The 23858-nt window shown below is 44.9% G+C and overlaps 1 protein-coding gene across 2 annotated transcripts in view; it reads right to left on the bottom strand.

The window, feature by feature from the left end:
• The window catches only part of LOC138215566 (voltage-dependent L-type calcium channel subunit alpha-1D-like), a 33131-nt gene that overhangs the window by 2419 nt on the left and 6854 nt on the right, over positions 1–23858 (bottom strand). For both annotated transcript variants that reach the window (XM_069177807.1, XM_069177806.1), the window contains exons 2-41: positions 23433–23710; positions 22722–22822; positions 22492–22597; positions 20442–20581; positions 19107–19258; positions 18837–18989; positions 18099–18295; positions 17897–18000; positions 17172–17323; positions 16700–16774; positions 15140–15221; positions 14974–15000; positions 14693–14853; positions 14039–14264; positions 13703–13910; positions 13508–13628; positions 12295–12370; positions 12146–12209; positions 12004–12064; positions 11258–11360; positions 11005–11134; positions 9697–9756; positions 9493–9599; positions 8940–9027; positions 7840–7947; positions 7683–7735; positions 7099–7245; positions 6812–7013; positions 5682–5840; positions 5442–5552; positions 4753–4836; positions 4147–4275; positions 3755–3820; positions 3540–3631; positions 3126–3285; positions 2480–2607; positions 1949–2045; positions 1740–1842; positions 687–788; positions 442–572 (exon numbers count right to left, since the gene is read on the bottom strand). In XM_069177807.1, coding sequence (XP_069033908.1) covers positions 442–572; positions 687–788; positions 1740–1842; positions 1949–2045; positions 2480–2607; positions 3126–3285; positions 3540–3631; positions 3755–3820; positions 4147–4275; positions 4753–4836; positions 5442–5552; positions 5682–5840; positions 6812–7013; positions 7099–7245; positions 7683–7735; positions 7840–7947; positions 8940–9027; positions 9493–9599; positions 9697–9756; positions 11005–11134; positions 11258–11360; positions 12004–12064; positions 12146–12209; positions 12295–12370; positions 13508–13628; positions 13703–13910; positions 14039–14264; positions 14693–14853; positions 14974–15000; positions 15140–15221; positions 16700–16774; positions 17172–17323; positions 17897–18000; positions 18099–18295; positions 18837–18989; positions 19107–19258; positions 20442–20581; positions 22492–22597; positions 22722–22822; positions 23433–23710 — 4844 coding nt within the window. The remainder of the gene's footprint in view (positions 1–441; positions 573–686; positions 789–1739; positions 1843–1948; positions 2046–2479; positions 2608–3125; positions 3286–3539; positions 3632–3754; positions 3821–4146; positions 4276–4752; positions 4837–5441; positions 5553–5681; positions 5841–6811; positions 7014–7098; positions 7246–7682; positions 7736–7839; positions 7948–8939; positions 9028–9492; positions 9600–9696; positions 9757–11004; positions 11135–11257; positions 11361–12003; positions 12065–12145; positions 12210–12294; positions 12371–13507; positions 13629–13702; positions 13911–14038; positions 14265–14692; positions 14854–14973; positions 15001–15139; positions 15222–16699; positions 16775–17171; positions 17324–17896; positions 18001–18098; positions 18296–18836; positions 18990–19106; positions 19259–20441; positions 20582–22491; positions 22598–22721; positions 22823–23432; positions 23711–23858) is intronic.

Raw genomic sequence — 23858 nt, 5'->3', positions numbered from 1 at the left:
TTTATAAAAGACAGTCTGGACCAATCAGCATCCAGCGGTGACGTCATCACGTCCGGTTCAGATTTTGATTTGTAGCTGTAATCTGACTGCACCACAGGCCTGTCAATCAAACAGACACGCCCCCAAAAACAGGTCTTCTTGAATCTTCTTTTCTAATGAATGAGGGATTATTTTCAGATGGACCTCCAGAAAACTAATAAGAAGGAGTGACTTTAGCTAACAACACCGAGATAACTGATGGACACATTTTATTCACTTTGGATTTGATGAGAGAAGTTGAATGGGAGTCTATGGAGCCGGAGGCTTTTTGGAGCCGACCTCTAGTGGCACTCGCTGGTATTGCAGCTGAAAAAACTTCTGCATCGGAACTATTTTTCAGACCCGAAAGCTACGAACACTTTTATATCCAGTCTGTGGATCTGGACAGACGGACAGACGGACCTGGATCGCAGACGGGTTGGTGGTGTCGGGCTCGACGTTCAGACCTCCCTTCTCCTTCCTCTTCCTGAACTTCCTGAAGTAGTCCTGGATCAGGAAGGTGGCGTAGAACTTGCCAAGCGTCACTTCCTCCTCTGCAGGCAGAGAGAGAGAGAGAGAGAGAGAGAGAGAGAGGACAACTTTGGATTAGGGCGCCCCCCTGCTGGTCAGAGTCGGTACTGCTGCTCATGTTAGATTGAGGCGAGTACCTTCGTGCGGCGGTATGACTTCGTCCAGCAGCTTCGGCTTCATTCTCTTCCAGATCTTCTTTATGATCGCCCTCAACTCCTCGTTCTCCTGGTCAGGGTTACCTAGCAACGGGAGCCGAGGGGGCGGGGTCAGATACAAGTCACTATGGTTTAATTCTCAGAACCTGAGAGATCCCACCTTTCTTCTCGGTTGAATTGCGCAGCGAGTGTTTATCACAGAGACGTGCAGCAGATGTCGTATGAAACCAGACGACTCGAGCTTTCCAAAAATGTCAGTTTCGCTTTTGTATGATGAAGCGTTGCTTTAGAAAAAAGTCAACTTGAAATTTGCATGAAGTTGCGTCATCGTTATGTATTTCTTTCCCCGTCAGGCACTCAGCACAAATTGTTTCTAATTGCTGAGTCATCGAGTGTCCCACAAACACGGTTCAGATATTTTCAGATTCAAGACGATCTCCTCTACACGACTATAAAAAGATATCTCTCCTGACAATATTTTTTATGGGTGAGATACATGTAAAAAAAATAACAAATTCATAAGTAAAAATTTGTATTTTTCCGTCGTATAAAGGCTAATATGTAAAAAAAAAAAAAATCTCAGAGCATTATCAAATTAAATGATGACAGATCTGGAGAGCCCAGATTGTCCTGAAAAAAACAACATGTAGCATGAATGGATAGCAGAGAATAATACTCTGACCTATGACCCTTAAAAACAGCCCTGCACCCCATAATTTACATCCAGCTGACTGTTATTGAAAAACTTTAGTTACTACAAACCTCTTTGCTTTTTAAAATCCTTTTTTGATGATCTGACAGCAGAACTTTGTTTCAAAAAAATGGTTTACTGAGATGAATGATTCAATATACGTTGTAATACGGTGATTTACTGCCAGCTTGCAGCATTTTAATCCAACATTTATACCCAGTATGGTCGTCATGCTGCTCTGGAGCCTTTGAGCCAGGCACCACACACACACACACACACACACACACACACACACACACACACACACACACACACACACACACACAGCGCTCCAGGCGTCGTACCTTCGGTCTTGATCTTGAGGGCGGTGCGGACCAGAGCGAAGAGCGTGGCGTTGAAGGTCACCATCCCGTCGGCGTTCAGAGGCATGTTCATGGCGACCAGGCGCTGAGAGGAAGAGGAGGAGGAGGAAGAGGAAGAGGAGAAAGATCACTTCCTGCTTCCTGGATTTACATCCCAGCAGACAGTGTGGTGTGTGTTGTTGTTTTTTTACCTTGCAGGCCACCCTGTGAGGACAGAGCTTCCCGAAGCCGAGCGGAGGTTGAATCCTGCGGAGCAGCGCCACCACGTCCAGATGTTTGATCCGACCTCTGGGGGGGAAAAAAAGAGAACATCTGGAGTGTCATCGCGCCGCAACAACACGGATGACGTTTTTTTTTTTACTCTTCCTTACTGATTGGGGTCACTGAACGCTGGAATAAACAAAACAAAAAATCCACCTCCCCCCCCTCCAACCGGCGGGAGGGAAAAACTCATTTGGAAATGTAGGCTGGGGGGGAGCGGGGGGCGAGGCGTGGGGGAGGGTGGTCCTGATCCAGATCAAACCTCTGATCACTTTTAAATCCCAGGAGACTTTTTTAATTAAATGTGTGTAAAATCAGATGATTGTTCTGCCGCTTTTATTTTCTCGGTCTCTCCCTTCACTTCCTGTCACCTCTCTCTCTCTCTCTCTCTCTCTCTCTCTCTCTCTCTCTATGATTAAGATGAACTATAGAAATGATGGATGGAAAACATGACAACGTACTTGGCCTCCGGATCGTATTCGGACCAGATCCTCTTGAACTCGTCCAGGTGATGCGGCCCTAGAATCGACCAATCGCGAGTCAGGTAGTCGAAGTTGTCCATGATGACGGCGACGAACAGGTTGATAATCTGCAGGAGAGTAAAAATTAAAAAAATTAAAAAAAACAGTTTTTAAATCAATGTTTTGTTTCCAGATCGGCAACGGCAAGTCTGAACGTGAAGGTCGATGGAGACGAAACAGCAGGGGGCGCCACAAAAACACAGCAGAAGAAGAAGAAGAAGAAAAATAACTCCATTTAATCTGTTTTTCTGCTGTTTCCATGGAAACCATCCACTCGCGAACACAACAAAAACGACAGTCCGTATCAAACAAACGCAGAATTATCTACGACTTGTTGGCTACAAATATGTGAAAATTTGAAGTTTATATAAAAGCTGCTGTTGGCAATGAAATATAAAAAATATCTTGTTTTTTAATAATCGTGAAAATGAAAAACATTGAACTTATCTGAGCAACAAGAAAGCACAAGTTTCCATTGGAATTTCTGGCAAGGTAAAATTTTATAGTAAAATTATTATTTTTGTCTGTGTGTGTGTGTGTGTGTGTGTGTGTGTGTGTGTGTGTGTGTGTGTGTGTGTGTTCTGACCAGGAAAGCACACAGCATGAAGAAGCTGATGAAGTAAACGATGGCGAAGTTGCTGCCGCAGCTGAACTCCTCTCCCGGTTCGTAGTCCGACTCCGGGTCGCAGCGTTTACCGGGAAGACTGGCCAACATGATCTCCTGCCACGCCTCACCTGTAGCACACCTGCACACACACACACACACACACGCACGCACGCACGCACACACACACACACACGCACGCACGCACGCACACACACACACACACACACAGGTCAGATAACAACAATAAAAACTTCAGTCCTGCTCGTGGAGACGTTTTGTTGGATGATATAAGAAATGAAAGTGAAAGGGACCCGTAGCGGAGCCCTGCGGGATGCCACGGAGGAATTATCAGTCGGTGACGGGAGGAAGAAAAAAAGAGGAAGAGGATCTGACCTGAAGAGGAGGAGGACGGCCTGAGGAAAAGTCTGGAAGTTGTTGTTTCGGTTGATATGCGTGTAGTCCTGCATCGCGACCTTCCCGAACGTCTGACGAAGAGACAAAACCAAAACTTCAATCAAGAATAAATCTTGAAAAACGGACATCCCGCTGGTTTTATTGGAATCGGCTCGGAGCGCCCCCTGCAGGATCGCTCTCCCGCGTGAACTCACCTGCATGCCGACGACAGCGTAGATGAAGAAGATCAGGGCGATGAGCAGGGCGACGTACGGCAGCGCCTGCGGAGAGAGAGGACGAGGACGAGGTTAGAGGACCACCGAACCCCGAAGCAAGGCAGCAGACACGTAGAAACCCGTCGGTTTGGACGAGCCAGGGACGAGGACACTAAGCCCTGCCCACCAATACCTGGCTGCACCACAGGCCTGTCAATCAAACCAGCCACGCCCTCCCCACCATATATACCCGTTTAAATCATAATATCTAATCAACGCTGGAATTATTTACCCCCAGTGGCCCTCTAGTGGTATTACGCTATGTGTATGTTTGTCAACACCCTCTTGGATTGACCCCGCCCCCTCTCCTGGTTAGCCCCGCCTCTTCTGACCTGCAGTGATTTGATGAAGGTCCAGAGCAGCGTGCGGATGCCCTCTCCTTTACTCAGCAGCTTGACCAATCGCATGACTCGAAACAGGCGGAAGAAGGTGATCGACACGCGGGAGCTGTCCTCTCCGCTCTGAAGAAAAAAAATGGATTTAAATAATTCATGAATGACAAAAAGGAAATTAAATTTTCAAAATTTCTGATCAAATGTATTTTCTTTAAGTATAATTCTGTTGACTATTTTTTTCTTATGTCATTATATTAAAAGTAAAACCACTGGATACAAATTTTAAAGCAGTTATTGTTTGGTTCAGCTGCACATGATGAGGGAAGAACAGCGACTCCTGACAGACACAGCAGAGGGCAGAGTGGTCACGTTAAACCACTACAGACCTCATGCTGTATTGCTGTTACCACGGTAACAGATGGTCTAAACACACCGATGGTGACCAGAATCCTGAATCCAGAAAGCAGGTTTTACCTCTAGAAGACAAAACTGTGGGGTTTTTTTTTTCAGTTTCCAAAGAGTTTATCGAAACTTTAAAAAAATCTTTTCAGCTTCTTCTGAAATATTTTCATCATCTGAAGAAAAACAAACTCAGGTACTGACGCTGAACTCGGTGACGACGATATCGACCACGCTCCCAACGACGATCAGAGCGTCGAACGAGTTCCAGGCGTCGATGAAGTAATGCTGAAAAAAAAAGAAAGAAGAGGATCTACATTAAACAACATGCACATAAAACTGAACGTTTCTGCAGCGCCCCCTGCTGGGTGGAAGCCGGCAGTTTTCATGAGAAACAAGTCCGTCGTGAACCAAAAACTAAAGTCTGTATCAAACAGGTGCAACTCTGAGAACTATCAACAACTTATTCATTACAAATATGTCAAATCAAAGGTTTTAAAGTGATATTCAAGGTTATTTAATTCATAAAAGTATCTTTTGAACCCCTTTTTATTTCTACTGCAGCTGGACATTTAAGAAACACATTTTTAAAAATACAAAAAGAATTTCCACCACAAAAATCATTTAAAACCAGAGCAATAAGAAAAAACAGTTTTCACCCTGAATATATAACAAAAATATGTTTAATGATTTAATAAAAATCAGGGGGAAACAGCAGCTGCAGAGACAAGTTAATAAAAAAAATTTTTAAAAAGCATTACGATTTAAATTTATCATAAAAGTAGCACGAGTTTGATACCAGAATAAATAAAGACAATTTTTAAAAAGGTGCACATTTATAGACTCATTTATGTTATGTTGTGTTTCTCTGCGGGTGCGTTTGTTTTGCTCACCCTGAGCCTGAGAGCGAGCAGCTTCAGCAGCATCTCGGCGGTGAAGAGTCCGGTGAACACCATGTTGAGGATGTCCATGATGTGGCTGAAGGTTTTGGACTGTTCGTAGTGCTGCGGCAGAAGAAGAAGAAGAAGAAGAAGAAGAAGAAGAAGAAGAAGAAGAAGAACCGTCAGACGGGTTGGAGTTAAAGTTGAGAGTCGGAGTTTCAGTCGCAGCACGAAGATGAAACGTTGACCGACCTGAACGGCCAGCGTGACGGTGTTGAGCAGAATCAGGACGAACATGATGTACTCGAATCCGGTGGAGTTGATGATGGACCAGAACTTATACTGAACCGGGTTCTTGGGGATGTAAAGCTTCAGAGGCTGAGCTTTCAGAGCGTACTCCACACACTGACGCTGGCGGGGTGAATATATACATACAGTACTGAGAGTATTTCAACAATAGTTTGAAATAAAATGTAGAATCTAAGAATAAAAACGATAAAAAAAATATTCACTGACGGCACATTTTGTTTCCAGTAAAAATGTTGATGTCATTTTTTTTACAAGAACAATTTGACTAAAACTAAAAAGTAACATTTTAAAAATAAAACTATGATTAAAAGTACCCATGACATCCTTTTTTTTCCCCAAGACTAATATGAGACTAAAGCAAAAGCTAAATAAAAATTTGAATGTGAAAACAAAAATTATGATGTAAAACATTCACTGATGTCACTTTTTTCAGGATGAAAATGAGACTAAAACTGAATGAAAAGAAGAATTTGAAAAGTAAAAAAATACCCTGATGACCTTTTTTCTCAACATTTTTTTTGACTAAAACAGAAAAAAGCATTTCGCCTTTTTTTTTTAAGAACAAAAACGAGACCAGAACTGGAAATTTGAAAACAAAAGCTATGATGAACAAATTCACTGGTGTCTATATAAACTGTAGAATTCACAAAGAAAAATTCTAATATTACAAAATCTATTGCAAAGAAAACAATATATAGATATTTAAAATACAAAATATGTATGTATTATAACAAATTTGCTGACCAAATTTTTGAATTTAAAAAACCAAAAATTTCCTCATGACCTCTTTTCTTATGACACAAATGTTATTAAAACTGTAAAAAGTAATCGTGGAACTTGAAAACTAAACATATGATGAATGTTTTTTTTTCACTGCGAAAAACAGACTAAAACTAAGTAAAAGTTACAAATAATTTTTTTCTCTTAAACTCAAACCAGTTTAGTTTTTTGACTATCATTTCTTTCTTGATAAAGATTAAAAAAAAACGGACTCAAACTACATTAAAACGTACGTTAAAACTTTAAATAAAAATGTTTGGCTCTGATATGATTCGTCACACAGGTGAGTTTACCTGGTTCTTGTCCAGCTCACAGTTCTTGTACTCCTGCTCTCCCTGCTCCCTGAACGTGATGATGACGAAGCCCACGAAGATGTTCATCATGAAGAAGGCGATGATGATGATGTAGACAATGAAGAAAATGGAGATCTCCACCCGGTAGTTGTAGATGGGGCCGGAGTTCTCGCTGTTGGCGTCGATGGCTTTGTACAGCAGCCTGGAGGAGGCGGAGACAGGAAGTCGGTTCTGATCAGGTGACCATCATGATTAAAGATGATTAAAGAAGATTTGATTTCACTCACGCTGGCCAGCCCTCGAAGGTGGACACGGTGAAGAGCGCCATCATCCCCATCAACACGTTATCGAAGTTGAAGTCGCTGTTGTGCCAGATCCTCTGTCGGACCATCGGGTGGCTCACGTCTCCGTCTTTGTACACCACGAAGGTCCCTCTGAACACACACACGGGCACGTTTACAGCACTTCAGAGGACGCAGACTCACACTCACGTCCTGGAGACTAAAGTCCAACATAATCTAAACCTGAACCTAAAACTGAACTTGAACCATAACTTTCATCTAAACCTGAACCTAAATCACAACCCAAACCATAACCTTAAGCTAAACCTAAACTATTACCTAAACCTAAACCATAACCATAATCCAAACCATAGCCATGACCATAAACTAAATCTGAACCAGAACTACAACCTTAGTCATAACCTAAACCCAAATAATAAGATAGACTATAACTTTAACCTAAACCAAAACCATAACCATCATCTTAACCTAAACTATGACCTTAAACTAAACCATAAACTAAAACTAAACCTAAACCAGAACCTTAAACCCTTTCAGTTGTGTTCATTTTTGAGGAACTTCAAACTTACTTGCACTGATCAGGAGTGTGTTTGGCTTCATCTGTGCAGCGATAAAATTTACCCTGAAACCACAAAACGCACACGAATGAAACACGTGACTCGTTACACGTCGAAGGAGTTCGAACTCTTATTTTGTAGGACGTCCGTCAGACGGCATCTTCGTCACCTTGAACAGCTGGACTCCGATGCAGGCAAACATGAACTGCAGCAGCGTGGTGACGATCATGATGTTCCCGATGGTCCTGATGGCCACGAACACACACTGGACCACATGCTGCATCACACATACACACACACACACACACACACACACACACACACACACACACACAGAAAACACTGTCAAAACCTGGTTTGGAGCAGGAAGTGACCATATTGGGGCGAGCTGTGGGGGAGGAGCTAAGCTGTGGATCGGACTGATCTGATTGGAAACCTGACGATACTACGTCCCGCCCACCGATAGCTGTAACCTGACTGCACCACAGGCCTGTCAATCAAACAGACACGCCCCCAAAAACAGGTCTTCTTGAATCTTCTTTTCTAATGAATGAGGGATTATTTTCAGATGGACCTCCAGAAAACTAATAAGAAGGAGTGACTTTAGCTAACAACACCGAGATAACTGATGGACACATTTGATTCACTTTGGATTTGATGAGAGAAGTTGAATGGGAGTCTATGGAGCCGGAGGCTTTTTGGAGCCGACCTCTAGTGGCACTCGCTGGTATTGCAGCTGAAGACTCTTCTGCAATCAGCCTAATTTTTTAGACTGTGTCTATTTTATATACAGTCTATGGTTATGATGTCCATATTTGTCGTTTTATGATTAAATCAGTTTATTTCAGGAATGACATTTACAAATCTCAGCGTTCAGTTTTATTTCGGAAAAAAGTTCATGAGATAAAATTTTGTTTAAACTAAAGTTTACTGTGAAAATGTCCAGTTTTTTGTTTGTACATGCTTCAATAGTTTCTTCTTAATAGATAATAATTTCTTATATAAAAAAAAAGAGGTATTTTCAGCTTTTAACTGATTTGCCAGTTAATCCTTTAGTTGAAAGACGTGTAAATTTTAGTGCTGTTTTTTCTTTTTTTTTAATCTTACAAACTGAATATTTTTTTGTTTCACGTTGTTGATTCGACAAAACAAAGACATCTGAAGAAAATCGCTCTGATGGTTATTTTTCAGAAACATTTTTATTATACAAGTCTGCGGTTCTAAAACACACCGCCATTTGTCCGACAGTCAATAAACGCATCATGGTACCTTGAGTCCTTTGGCTCTGTTGATGGCTCTCAGCGGTCGGAGCACCCGGAGGACTCGGAGGATCTTCACCACCGAGATGGCGCTGGAGCTGCAGACACACAAAACACACACACACACACACACACACACACACACACACACACACACACACGGCGGTCTTAAATTTTTTTTTTTTTTTAAAAACCTCATCGCAACGGATCAGTTTCTAAATCAGGGATCGGGGTTTCGGTTTTGTTTTTTCAGTTGTTTAATCAAACGTGCATAAAAAAAAAATAACGAGTTAAAAGTGAGTAGAATTGGAATTATTTCCACTTTGTTTCTTCTGCAGCTGCAGCTCGACCCTCCGTGAGGAACGAACGCCGCCTTCGCCCGCAAGCGACGGCTAAGGGGGGGGGGTCACGACTCGACTAACGAAACGTCAGAGCGGAGAAACAACACGAGGTTTCATTGTCCTATTTCCTAAGATGACTTTTTGTTTTATTGTTTTTGGAAATGGGACTTTTTTTTAATTTTTTTTTTCCTCCAAAACCAAACGGAGATTTTTGATACTGACTGCAGGAAGAAGGAGACGAGCGAGACGCTGACGACCAGCAGGTCCAGCAGGTTGAACCAGTTCCTGCAGAAGGAGCCCTGATGGAGGAACGCTCCATGGACCGCCATCTGACACACAGAGAGGAGGAAGAGGAGGAGGAGGAGGAAGATGTCAGCGTCACATGACGACCAGAACAGGAAGAAGGTCCGACGGAGCGACTTTTACCTTAAACAGAATCTCCACGGTGAAGATGGAGGTGAAGGCGTAGTCGGCGTAACCCAGAATCTGTACACACAAATACACACCGTTAATACACACAAATACACACCGTTAATACACACAAACACACACCGTTAATACACACAAACACACACTGTTATACACACAAACACACACTGTTAATACACACAAACACACACTGTTAATACACACAAACACACACCGTTAATACACACAAACACACACTGTTAATACACACAAACACACACCGTTAATACACACAAACACACACTGTTATACACACAAACCGTTAATACACACAAACACACACTGTTAATACACACAAACACACACCGTTAATACACACAAACACACACTGTTATACACACAAACCGTTAATACACACAAACACACACCGTTAATACACACAAACACACACTGTTATACACACAAACACACACTGTTATACACACAAACACACAACTCAGGTCCAGGTTTAACATGTCTGAAGAACAACCAGCCTCAGATACAGGAAGTGTTGTATCAACAGCGTAATAAAGTGACTTTAACAGGGCAAACGGGAGCGGATCAAAAGAGCGGCAAGCATTTCATTTCCCGACTTGTTCCTTTTCTCCGTCAGTTCTACGCTTACGGTTCGATTACGAATCTCAGATCTCAACATTCTTCGGGATCTAAACATCGTAGGTGACGAGAAGGAGCGCGGTTACGCAGAATTTCAAATGTCCAGTTTTCTTCTAAACTGCTGAATATGGAGCCCAAAAAAAAAAAAGGAAGATGAAAACCAACAAACAGCTCGGCACGATGTTAAACGACGAAATTAAGTTTGGTTGTTTTTTTTCGTAGAGAAACAGTCGAGAACGGAGAACATACAGTATGAACGAGCTGATTGTACCTTCAGAGTCGTTTCGTCTCTCAGCTGTTGTTAATTGCTACGTCTTGCATGAAGACAGCTGCTGCTCTGAGTGTGTGTGTGTGTGTGTGTGTGTGTGTGTGTGTGTGTGTGTATGTGTGTGTGTGTGTGTGTGTGTGTGTGTGTGTGTGTGTGTGTGTGTGTGTGTGTGTGAACTGGTGATTTGCTTTCTCGTGTGTTTTCCCCTCTTTAACCCGTTTAGTCACTGACCCACTTCTGCTGCGTAATCTGCCGAAGCCCCGCCCCCCCCCACCGCGCAAAACCCCACCAGAGGCGTGGCCCCGACGACATCGCCGGCGAGACTCGGCTCTGATTGGCTGCGAGAGGGGGGAGGGGACCGCGTGGCCGGCCTCCGTTGGCGCCGGGTTTCGGGAGAGACTCACGTTGTTCCGGAAGGAGTGCGCTCGGATCGGATCCTCGGCGGCCAACGAGCAGCTGCTGAGGATGATGAAGACGAGGATGAGGTTGGTGAAGATGTGGTGGTGGATCAGGGTGTGACAGGCCACCCGGATGCTGCAACACAGAAACAGACATTTGGGTTTTGTTTTTATTAAAAGTTTTCAGTGATTTTTTTTTTAAGATAACAATGCTGATAAAAAAAAAAAAATTTAATAAAAAAAAAGCGTGAATACGTACGGGTTGGTGTTGCTGAGGCAGAAGAACGCGCTGCCTTCAGGGATCGGAAGGATCTTCTCTTTAGGAGGAGTGAGGTCGGGCATCTTTAACTGGGCTGCTCCGTCTGAGGGGAGAAATAAACATTTTGTTTTCTCTTTTCTCCTTCAGTTAGTTAAAGAGTGTTTTCGGGATATCTAGAGGCCCGTTTTCTCGTTAGCAACATTCCTATTCAGGCCTGAATCCGTCACCGTCACAGCAGGAAGTGACCATATTTGGATGAGCTGGAGGGGAGGAGCTAAGCGGTGGATCTGACGCAATCTGATTGGAAACCTGACGATACTACGTCCCGCCCACCGATAGCTGTAATCTGACTGCACCACAGGCCTGTCAATCAAACAGACACGCCCCCAAAAACAGGTCTTCTTGAATCTTCTTTTCTAATGAATGAGGGATTATTTTCAGATGGACCTCCAGAAAACTAATAAGAAGGAGTGACTTTAGCTAACAACACCGAGATAACTGATGGACACATTTTATTCACTTTGGATTTGATGAGAGAAGTTGAATGGGAGTCTATGGAGCCGGAGGCTTTTTGGAGCCGACCTCTAGTGGCACTCGCTGGTATTGCAGCTGAAGACACTTCTGCAATCAGCCTAATTTTTCAGACCTGGAAGCTACGAACACTTTAAAAGAAATTCTGATTTAAGCTTTCTGATTACTCAGATTTGGACCCTGAGATATGGAAGCAGGAAGAACTGAGGACCGACCGTCTTCTTCCTCGGGAAGCTCCTCCTCCTCCTCGTACTCGGTGTCTTCATCGATGTCCACCTGGAGACAAAACAGCTGATCACACAAACCCGACCACTTATATCGTTAACAGACCAACAACGGTCAGATCTGCATCTTCACCTTCACTTCTCCCTCCTCCTCCCCCACCTCCTCTTCCTCCTCCTCGGCTCCCTCCTTCTTCTTCCTGCAGAAAACAACAGAAGATGGTTTTACAGGAAATAACCACCTGCTTTTGTCTTTTACTTCTTCGTCTCTCCTCGTCCACTCACTCTTTGCTCTTGTCGTCTCCGTCTCCTCCGGCCAGGTTGTCCACGGCGATGGCCAAGAAGACGTTCAGCAGGATGTCTGGCGCTTGTTAAGGACGCTCCGATTTTAGATTATTTCTCTCCTCTCATTGATTATTTACCTGGAAAAACATGCGTCTGTTTCCTTCGGTAGGAATTCATCGTAAACACTGTTTACGAAATGTTCCCAATGAAACGAATGGAGAACGTCTCCACGAGTGATAAACCCAGCCGTCTTTGGAGCCCCACAGCTCCGTCGTACTTTACAGGAGAAACGTCGTTGAAAGTTTAAACGGTTCAGGAGGCTTCGAACTTTCACTGACTGAAGCCGCGTTCTGATATCTCCACCGGCTTCTACAAAACGGCTGTTTACATTTTATTAACTTTTTGGACCTTTTCTCAGTTTACAATGGGTGTGTATTGGACGGAGCTAGAGGGAGTGATGTCACACGTGATGTCACACGTGATGTCACGCACTCTAGCTTCTGACCCCCAAATGATGTGAAAAAAGTTGGGTTAATTGCCCACAATTTTAACTCTACAGCACAAATTATACATCAAACTGTAGAGATTTTTGTTAGCTTTCACCCAGCGTGACTCTCGTTGCGATAGGATTTACAGTTTTCGACAAAATCCCCTCTGAGCGCCGAGTGCTCCCTCCAACTCTCCAATAGACTCCCATTATATCTGAGCTCTGAGACGTCGGGCCAAAACCAGAAACGGAGGGCGTCTCTCAGCTGCGACCACGCCTGTATAATACGCAGTACGGACATGAAAATGACTTCAGTTATTAACGACAAGATTCTGCAGCTCACGCTGAAAGAATCTTTTCGATTGGACTTGTAGTTTTCGTTTTACGAGGTATTTCTCGAAGCATTTTTTTTCCTGGTTTGTTTCTGTCAGCTCTCCTCTTTGTGTCCATCTGGGTCACTGCTCCACTGGAGGGGCGGGAGTTGTCATAGCAACCAGTGACTCAGCAGGTGCAACCATAGCAACCAGTGACTCAGCAGGTGGCTGAATGTTTACGTTATTTCTCTGTCAGTCTGACTTCCATCATGGCCGTCCCGACGAGATCATTTATTATAATGGTTTTTTTCAAAATGTTTCATTATTATTATTTATTATTATTACATCAGTCTATTAGTTCATCTCGTGTAACTGGAAACCAGCAGCTGTCGCTGTGCGTCGTCAAGGATACAGTTACCGCAGATGAAGAGGATGACGAAGTAGACGCAGACGATCATCCCGGGGAACACGGGGCCGCCGTACGCCATGATGCCGTCGTACATGACCACGTTCCAGTCCTCACCCGTCAGGATCTGGAACACAAAACAACCGTCGTCAGGGGCAACGCCTCTTCCGCGCCAGTGACGTCGAAGGTCGCCGCGGTTACCTGGAAGCAGGTGAGCAGCGCCTGCGGGAAGGCGTCGAACGTGCTGCGCTTGGTCTGCGTCTCGTCGAAGTTGAACTTCCCCCCGAACAGCTGCATGCCGAGCAGGGCGAAGATGATGAGGAAGAGGAAGAGCAGCAGCAGCAGCGAGGCGATGGATTTCATGGAGTTGAGCAGGGACGCCACCAGGTTGGACAGAGCCGTCCAATGGCTGAGGCGGGACACGAGAGCGACATCAGAAGGAGGCGAAATGAGCGCGTGTGACCGTTTTATTTTTTTTATTTTCGTACCTGCCGGGCTCAGGAGTGGGTTTTTATTTTTTATTTTATTTTTTCTCACCGCGTGACCTTGAAGATTCGCAGCAGGCGGACGCAGCGCAGCACCGAGATGCCCAGCGGAGGCATGATCCCCAGCTCCACCAGGATGGTCTCCATGATGCCGCCGCACACCACGAAGCAGTCGAAGCGGTTGAAGAACGCCACGAAGTAGTGAGCCAGGCCCAGACTGTACATCTTCAGCAGCATCTCCACCGTGAAGAGAGACAGCAGCACCTTGTTGGCGATGTCTTGGGTGGGAGGGGGGGGGGGGGGTAAAACTGTTAACTGCAAATTGACACAAGGTCAGACAAACCACAAAAAGAAACAGTCCCAAAAATCTCCAAAATGTCCCCACAAGGATGGTAGATAAACATTTCTGATGAGTTAGTCCTGATTAGTTTCACCTGTCCCTCATTGTCCTTCCCTCCCTGCTGTATTTTAGTCTGTGTGCTCTTCTTCTTTCCCTTTTTTTGTCACTTTCAGTTTCCTGTCTGTCGCTGCGTCTTTTTGAAACCCAGAGAACAACAGACCACCTGAAACTGTGGCGCCATGGCAACAAGGGTTCTCCAAACACTGCGACACGGCGCGTTGATGATTTCCTGTCCCCCCCCAAAAACCTTTGAACATTTTGTTAAAACGTATTGATCAGTCAGAGGGGGGGGGAGCCTGTCGTTACCCTGGACTTGTGTCAGCCAGTCCGGTTGGTTGTAGTGCTCCGAGGCGCTGAGGGAGGTGTTGAGGAAGACGAGCAGCAGAACCAGCCAATAGAAAGTCACGGATTTGACGGCGGTGCGACAGTTTCTGCGGCAGACTCGGTTCCAGCGACGCAACGTCCGACTGGGACGAAGACAGACAGAGAGAGAGAGACAGAGAGACAGAGAGAGAGAGAGAGAGAGAGAGAGTCGTACCGAAGAGGAGCGTTCAAACGGACGAACGTCTGACAGTCAGTGAACTCACCAGCAGCCGAGCTTCATCATCCCGGAGCTGAAACGGAACAGAGACGTCAGTTCACGGTTTCACCTGAAGGGGGCGATGCAGAAACATTGTACAGCGCGAGCTGACATGTGTGTGTGTGTGTATGTGTGTGTGTGTGTGTGTGTGTGTGTGTGTGTGTGTGTGTTACCAGCAGGCCTGGCAGCAGTCGGTGTGTTCTTCATCGATGTTCTCCGTGTTTGTAGAAGCTGTTTCACTGGCGGGAAGACTCGCTGAAAGACAGACAGAGAGACAGACAGACAGAGAGACAGAAAGACAGACAGAGAGACAGAAAGAGACAGACAGACAGAGAGACAGACAGACAGACAGACAGAGAGACAGAAAGAGACAGAAACACAGACAGACAGATGTTATTTCAACACATTCACGAATTTAATTTGTTTGATTTATTCTCAACAGGTGCGAAGGAACAAGGCATGCTGGGAAATGCTAATTTGTTCGCCCGATGACATCACTCACTGTCATCTGCGACATGTCGTACGGGGTGTGTTTGGGATGAGGGGAGTGGCTTAAGAAAACCATTCGCACCGCGACCAATCACAGTTATCGTCCCTTCTACTGACGAATAATCTTCAGCATCAGCGCCACCATGTGGACAGTTACTGAGGTTTGATGATGTTGTTGTTTTTTTTAGCAGTTTTATCTGTAGATTCACTGGATAAATATGTTGACTTTTCACACTGGCCACGCCCACTTTATTGTTACATAATAGAAAACAAATATTTGACTGGAAATAAATGACAGAATCCGCCTTTAGCTCGCTCTGACGATGTGTATCAGGTCAGTATTAACTAAAGAGGATTATCTCCATTTCATTAGATTTTTTTCAGGTTATTAATAATCTTATTAAAATTATAGACGGTGGACTGATTGAAATAATAACATTCATATACGCTGTTATTTCTACCTTTCAGCATAACATATAACACATATCGTATATATCTGCAGTTTCTTATTGTTGACTGATAAACATCTGACCGCAGATTCCCTCCGTTTGTTTGTTTGTTTATTTATTCATTATTTTACATGTCCGTGCGTTGATCTGCTCGGCTGAAATGTTTTTCTGAGCCTCGCTTGATGCCAGTGAATCCAAACCAAGCTCAGAGAGTAAATCTGATTAGAAACAGGGTCAGATGAATACGAGGACAGAGACCCAGATATTCCACCGGCACACAGTCAAGTCTTCTACATTTAGACTGACTGACACACACACACACACACACACACACACACACACACACACACACACACACACACACACCTACTGCACAAACTGTGTGTGAACGGTTCCTAGAAGAGATCAGGAATGAGCTCTTATAGATTGACTGTATATTCCGCCTGTCTGCGTGTGTTTGTTTTACTGACGTTCTGGGGACTCGACAACTACCAGGTCCCCGTAACGTACAGTAGATCAGTACACGTCAGTTAAGAGTGTTATCCAGCTCTCTTTGGGTCGGTCTCTGGGTTTTTACTTTTTTCATTTTAAACCGGGACAGATTACCGCGGTAACCACAGTAACCGGTGATGATCTACCTGCACAAACATGTTAATCACCGAGAACTAGAGCTGATCAGAACCAGACCAGAACCAGACTGGACGACAAACCATCTAGGGTGTGTGTGTGTGTGTGTGTGTGTGTGTGTGTGTGTGTGTGTGTGTGTGTGTGTGTGTGTGTGTCTCTGTGTCTCACCGTGAGTGTCGCTGGAGTGACTGAACCATCCGAACTTCCCTCTCTTCTTATCCGACAGGTCGCCCAGAGACGGACCTGAGACGCAGACAAAACAAGAGGTCGTAAAACCATAATGACCATAAGGACGACCCTGGTGGAGGCCACGCCCACCGCCAATTAACTCCTCATTGGTTTCTTTTCATTAATTGAATCTTGTTCACTTTCATCACAGATTTTTAATCGGCTGCGATTCAACATCCTTTAGAAGGAGTCAGCCGAGGACGTTCAGTCACGTGACCAAGAGGACGCCTGAACGCCTCCCGAGAGGGGACGAGGAGGATGGACCAGGAGGACGCCACGGGACACCTGGACGCCCGTGACCTCGTTCCAATAACGACACAGCTCTCTGCACTCCTTTTAAAAAAAACGTCAAAACTAAAAAAGAGACCTAAAACACCGCGAGACCACCGAGGAGACGCCCCCCGTGTCTTACGTGGGTTTCCGTCCTCGTCCAGCTCGTCCATGTCCTCAGCTTGCGTGATCCAGTCCATGTAGCCACACAGGTCCTCCTCCATCTGCTGCTTCTCCCGCAGCTTCTGGAAATCCCCGCGAGCCTTCGCCTTCTCCCTCTCTTTACTGAACTCTCTGCAAACGTTTCACGCAACGTTCAAAAACTCGCACAAACAAACGTCAGCTGTATTTTCACCACTCAGGTCCTTTCAAAGTAAAAGTACTGAAAATACTCCCCGAGTTATTCCTACAGTCAGAATATTAAATAAGAGTTTGGATGGACAGATCGATCGATCGATATTTTATTGATCCCGTGAAGGGAAATTACAGAATAAAAATAAAAAAGTAGTAAAAGTATAAATATAAAAGAAAAAGAAATGCACAGTCAATTAAATTAAATTAAATTAAATTAAATAAAAAATGAAAATGAAAATGAAAATGAAAATCATTTCATTTAATTGAACAACAGTGCAACGGTGTTAATGCTGAAGGACTGATTTGGCCAAAGGTGAGTTATTGTAAAGTCTGATTGCAGTAAAATTATTATTATTATTATATTCAGGAAAATGTTCTTAAAAACATGAGATGATTCAAATCCAGATTATTTGATCAGAATTTAAATGTAGTTGTAATTTTAACACGAGTAAAAAAGCTGCGAATCGTCTTTTTTCTTCGTTTTTTTTTAAAGTTGGTAAAAAGATTACGAACCCGCTGAGGACTCCCAGAACCAGGTTGAGAACGAAGAAGGAGCCGAAAATCACCAGACTGACGAAGTAGACCCAGGGCAGCTCGAAGCCGATGGCGTCGTTCATCTGAACGCAAACCGAACAAAAAAAACGGACGATTGAAAGTGTTCAAAAAAAAAAAAAAAGGCGGGAAAATCCAATTGAAAAAACCATTTTGTTTTTACCCAGTACAAGACGTCGGTCCATCCCTCCATCGTGATGCACTGGAACACCGTCAACATGGCGAAGAAGAAGTTGTCGAAGTTGGTGATTCCTCCGTTGGGTCCGTCCCACCGGCCTCGACACTCGGTGCCATTGATGGCGCACTGACGGCCGTGGCCGGCGAACGCACACGGTACCGGGTCGTCCTCCACGTAGTTATCTGGAAGACATCCGACAAAACACACAAAAAAACATCGTTCGACAGATTTAATCTGACCGAAGACACTAAACTTCTATTTAACTCAATATTTACCTAAAAAGGTTTCCGCAAGCGTCACATTTAATGATGAACTTTCTTTTTAATTTCCCCCCCAAAAAATCTGCTCTAATTTAATGAATATTTCAAGAAAGTCCATCAATGTTTTGGTATTAATTACGAGGGACATGTATTATTTTGATCAATAAAAAAAAAGACTTTATTTACTTTTTTCTTCGAAATTAGGAAATTTAATAGTCAACTAAATATTTAGTTTTCGTCAGTCCCTTCCAGGATGTTTGCAGAATTTTTTTGTGATTGTTTTGATCAATATTTTTTGGATTTTGTGGCGTCTTTTCTCAAAAGTTGTATAAATTAAATAATCCGCATTCCCGTGCAGCAGCATGCAATTTTGACGACTTGAATTTGTGTTAATTATTACGACCGCAGTTTTCCTGGAGGAACCGATGGGTTCTAGTAGTTCTAGTTCTAGAGATGACGGTACCCATTCCGATGTAGTAGCAGGTCCGGTGCATGCGTCCGATGAAGAGCTCCAGGCCGATGATGGCGTAGATGATGATGACGAAGAGGACCAGCAGAGCGATGTGGAGCAGAGGAACCATCGCCTTCATGATGGAGTTCAGCACGATCTGCAGACCTGACGGAGACACGGAGCTGAACACGTGTACAACAACCCCACACACACACACACACACACACACACACACACACACACACACACACACACACACACACACGTGCACTCTGAACTCACTGGGGACTCCAGAAACCAGCCGGAGGGGCCGCAGCACCCTGAAGGCCCTCAGAGCTTTGACGTCCAGACCTCCAGGTTTCCCCGGCATGTGATGAGTGGTCGCCTGCTCGCCGCCTTTATGAGTTAACGTCTCCAGAACGACGCTGAACAACCTGCGGACACAGCGGCAACAGAAGAAGAAAGTTTACCATCCTGAAACCAAACTGTGACGTCACCACGTTGGTTTTTGAACGTTATGAAGCCTCCAGTTCAGATTCTGTCCGTCACCGTCTTTGCTAGTTCGGAGCGGTTTAGAGCAGGAAGTGACCATATTTGGACGAGCTGGGGGGAGGAGCTAAGCGGTGGAGCTGGCTGATCTGATTAGAAACCATGACGATACTACGTCCCGCCCACCGATAGCCTGTCAATCAAACAGACACGCCCCCAAAAACAGGTCTTCTTGAATCTTCTTTTCTAATGAATGAGGGATTATTTTCAGATGGACCTCCAGAAAACTAATAAGAAGGAGTGACTTTAGCTAACAACACCGAGATAACTGAAGGACACATTTTATTCACTTTGGATTTGATGAGAGAAGTTGAATGGGAGTCTATAGAGCCGGAGGCTTTTTGGAGCCGACCTCTAGTGGCACTCGCTGGTATTGCAGCTGAAGACACTTCTGCAATCAGCCTAATTTTTCAGACCTGGAAGCTACAAACACTTTTATATAAATTCTGTGTTAAAACCAGATTGTGAATCTTAAAAAAAGTGAATAAAACATAAAAGAAATGAGTTTATATCATAAATCAAGGTCTGGATATAATTTTCCACCTTCACGTCTCTAAAAAAAAACTCGACAGATTTCTTCCTCGGTGTCCCACATGCAGCTTCCTCTCTGACTGTGAACTCAGGAAAAAACGGAGCGTCCTGAGGGGGGGGATGACGGTGATGATGAAGCCCGTTGTCATGGCAACGCTGCCCCCCCGAGGACATCCAGTCACATCGGCTTCCTGCAGGGAGGACACGAAAAACCCAACGCAGAGGACGACAACCCGGAGGACCTGCAGGACTCAGCGTGACCTCAGCAGGTGGAGCGACTCATCATCATCATCATTGTCGTCGTCGTCATCATCACCAGAATTCAAGCAGATTTCTGTTTTCTTTACTTCTACTGATCCAGATCGGAGTCCACAACCAGGACCTACAGACAGAACCAGGACCTACAGACAGAACCAGGATCTGAAGACAGAGCCAAGATCCAAAAGAGGACCCAGTCGAAGAACCGAGCGAACACCTAAAAGAGATATCTGTCTGTTGGTTCTGTTTGGTTCTGTTTGGTTCCCGTGTTTTTCTTACCCGACGATGACGATGACGAAGTCCAGCAGGTTCCAGCCGTTACGGATGTAGGAGCTCGGGTGCATCACCAGACCGTAGGCCAGGATCTTCAGGAAGGTCTCCACGGTGAAGATGATGAGGAAGACGTACTCCACTTGTTCCTGAAACACAGAACCGGGTCTGTAAAGACCCGCAGAACGCAGCCAGAACCACTTTCTAATCCAATAAAACACAGAGATAAGGCAGGTGTGTGTGTGTGTGTGTGTGTGTGTGTGTGTGTGTGTGTGTGTGTGTGTGTATGTGTGTGTGTGTGTGTGTGTGTGTGTGAGTGTGTGTGTGTGTGTGTGTGTGTGTGTGTGTGTGCGTGTGTGAGTGTGTGTGTGTGTGTGTGTGTGTGAGTGTGTGTGTGTGTGTGTGTGTGTGTGTGTGTGTGTGTGTGTGTGAGTGTGTGTGTGTGTGTGTGTGTGTGTGTGTGAGTGTGTGTGTGTGTGTGTGTGTGTGTATGTGTGTGTGTGTGTGTGTGTGTGTGTGTGAGTGTGTGTGTGTGTGTGTGTGTGTGTGTGTGTGTGTATGTGTGTGTGTGTGTGTGTGTGTGTGTGAGTGTGTGTGTGTGTGTGTGTGTGTGTGTGTGTGTGTGTGTGTGAGTATTTCAGAGGATTACCATTCCGTCATCAACTCACACACGTTTGTCCTCCTATATTTGTGAGGACCGTGATTATTAAAATGTTACCGCAGGCATCATATTTTTTATGTTTAACCTCAACATTTAACTTTAATCCTAAAAACTAAAGTCTTAAAAATGACACAAGATCAGACAAACCCCCCCCCCCCCCCAAAAAAAAAAAATCAGTCCCAAAAATCTCCTAAATGTCCCCACAAGGATGGTAGATAAACACTTCTGCTTGTCGTCCCATCGGTTATAACGTTTTTGTTTTCTTTACACTAATTTATCGGAGAACAGCTGCTTCCTGTGACTATAAAATGACTCTAAAAGGGTCGATTCATTAAGTGTTCCTGAGCCCATGCAGTGATTTCCACCATAGACTCATTGGTTGTTCTTAAAAAGCAGTGCTGCCTGAGAAAACATCAGATTTTGGGGTCAAACTTCTGTAAATGGTCAACAGAGTCCCTTGAAATGCTTCAGAAAGTCTACGGTGATGAAGCGACGAGCCGGGCGATGATGACATCACGTTTAAGAGGGGTGGAGCTTCACCATCCAAAGACCAAAGAAGAAGGCGCCAGAGTCAGACTGTCAACACTGAGTTCTACCGGGACCGTCTGAGGTTCTGGTTCTGACTTCTTTTTCTGCTTCACAGTCTTCAGGTCAGTGTCTGAGTTTTTTGTGCTTCCTGTTTGGATTTTTTTTTTTAAATGACTCAACTCTTTGTTTCCACTTCCTGTCCTTTGTATGATTGTTGGCCCCGCCCCCATCCCTGATTAGTTTCACCTGTCCCTCGGTGTCCCTCCCTCCCTAGTCTGCACGTTCTTCTCCTTTCCGTCTTTCGTTTCACATCTGATCTATATTTCTTTCTTATATTATAAATGATCAGGTTTTTGCTGCTTTATCAGTTTTTTGTTTTTGTGTTTTCTTTGACTAAACACGTAGTCGCTCTCGTTTCGCCTCCGTCGGCCAGCGTTAGCGTCGTTGAGCGAGGGCAGAGAGAGCCATCACTGGAACAGGAAGTGACTACGTGAAACGGCGAGTACAGTCCCGACTTGTAAACGAAGGCGGAGCGACAGGGGAGAGAGAAAGCGGAGCCGTCGGAGCGCAAAGTCCTCAGATCCCATCACAGACCTGCCAATCATCCAATGCACGAGCGTTTATCTGCGACCTTTGACCTCTTATAGCAGGAGCGGTGTGTACACTGTGGAGCTTTATTGTGGAGGACAACACTGCTGCGCAAAGCAGAAAAAAAACCCACCCCTCGCCGGCAACCACCGATTACCATTTATAATCAGTTAGCTACGAGTTAGCTTCTTTTTCGGTGTTAGCTTCGCGGCTAGTTTTTTTTTTTTTGGGTGTGATTTCGTGTTTATGACGGATTTTATGTTTACGTGTGGATGACCTCACCAGGTCGTGGTTGGTGGAGTTGGAGTCGTCCTCGGGAAACGGTTTGGAAACTCCCAGAGCGACGCAGTTAGCGAAGATGGCTAACAGGATAAAGATATCGAACGGTCTGATGGACGCGTTCAGGAAGAGCAACAAAATAAATGTTTTTATACTTAAAGTTTCAGGTGAAAGAGTAAAAACAACAAAAAAAAAAACAGCTGGCAGCTGATTGGTCAATGACTGAAGGATACTTCCACTCGACGATGGACAACGCGGCGCGTCTGATCGGGTTGTTGAGTTTCAGGCAGTATAACGCTCGCGGCGCTCGCTGCACCTGATTGTTGCCCTGCACCTGAGGAAGGAAGTGACATCATCGATTACATCATCAGTAACTTCAGCAACGATATCGATAACATTAGCATGTCCCGGCTAACTAGTTTCAAAGTCGGTTTTTGTGAATTTTCACCTGGAAAACTGTCGCCATGGCAACCGCTGGTGGAGCTACAGCGCCTGTTTCTTAGCGTGTTGTCTCACCTGTTTCTTGGCGTGTTGTCTCACCTGTTTCTTGGCGTGTTGTCTCACCTGTTTCTTGGCGTGTTGTCTCACCTGTTTCTTGGCGTGTTGTCTCACCTGTTTCTTAGCGTGTTGTCTCACATGTTTCTAAGCGTGTTGTCTCACCTGTTTCTTGGCGTGTTGTCTCACCTGTTTCTTAGCGTGTTGTCTCACCTGTTTCTTGGCGTGTTGTCTCATGTTTCTAAGCGTGTTGTCTCACCTGTTTCTTGGCGTGTTGTCTCACCTGTTTCTAAGCGTGTTGTCTCACCTGTTTCTTGGCGTGTTGTCTCACCTGTTTCTTGGCGTGTTGTCTCACCTGTTTCTTAGCGTGTTGTCTCATGTTTCTAAGCGTGTTGTCTCACCTGTTTCTTGGCGTGTTGTCTCACCTGTTTCTTAGCGTGTTGTCTCACCTGTTTCTTGGCGTGTTGGCCTCTCCTCCTCTGTGTTCCCGTCGAACTGGTGGTCGAGTGAAGCGTGTCGGTTCTCGTCATCCTCACGCCTCCCTCGTTCTCTCCGTCCAGCTCATCGTCCCAGTCCGGGTCCCTCTCCTCACCACTTCCTCCTCCTCCTCCTTCTTCTTCTCCTCCTCCTCCTCCTCCATCCCCCTCTCCTCCCTCCTCCTCTTCCTCGCCCTCCCCCGCTTCCTCCTCCCCATCCACTCCTTTGGTGTAGCCATTACGACCAGGACCTGCAGAGAAACACAAAAAATAACATGACTATTTGCAGATAGACTTTATATATGGTGCTCTACAGAGCATTTCTGGTTGACGTGTTACTATGTTGTTGTTGACATGTTACTATGTTGTTGTTGACGTGTTACCATGTCGTTGTTGATG

The sequence above is a fragment of the Embiotoca jacksoni genome, unplaced genomic scaffold (genome assembly GCF_022577435.1).
Source record: "Embiotoca jacksoni isolate LCO1_2020_lvr unplaced genomic scaffold, fEmbJac1.0.p SCAF_77, whole genome shotgun sequence".
Taxonomy (NCBI): Eukaryota; Metazoa; Chordata; class Actinopteri; family Embiotocidae; genus Embiotoca; species Embiotoca jacksoni.
The sequence above is the reverse complement of the archived record's forward strand: the minus strand, read 5'-3'. Positions and strand labels throughout refer to the sequence as shown.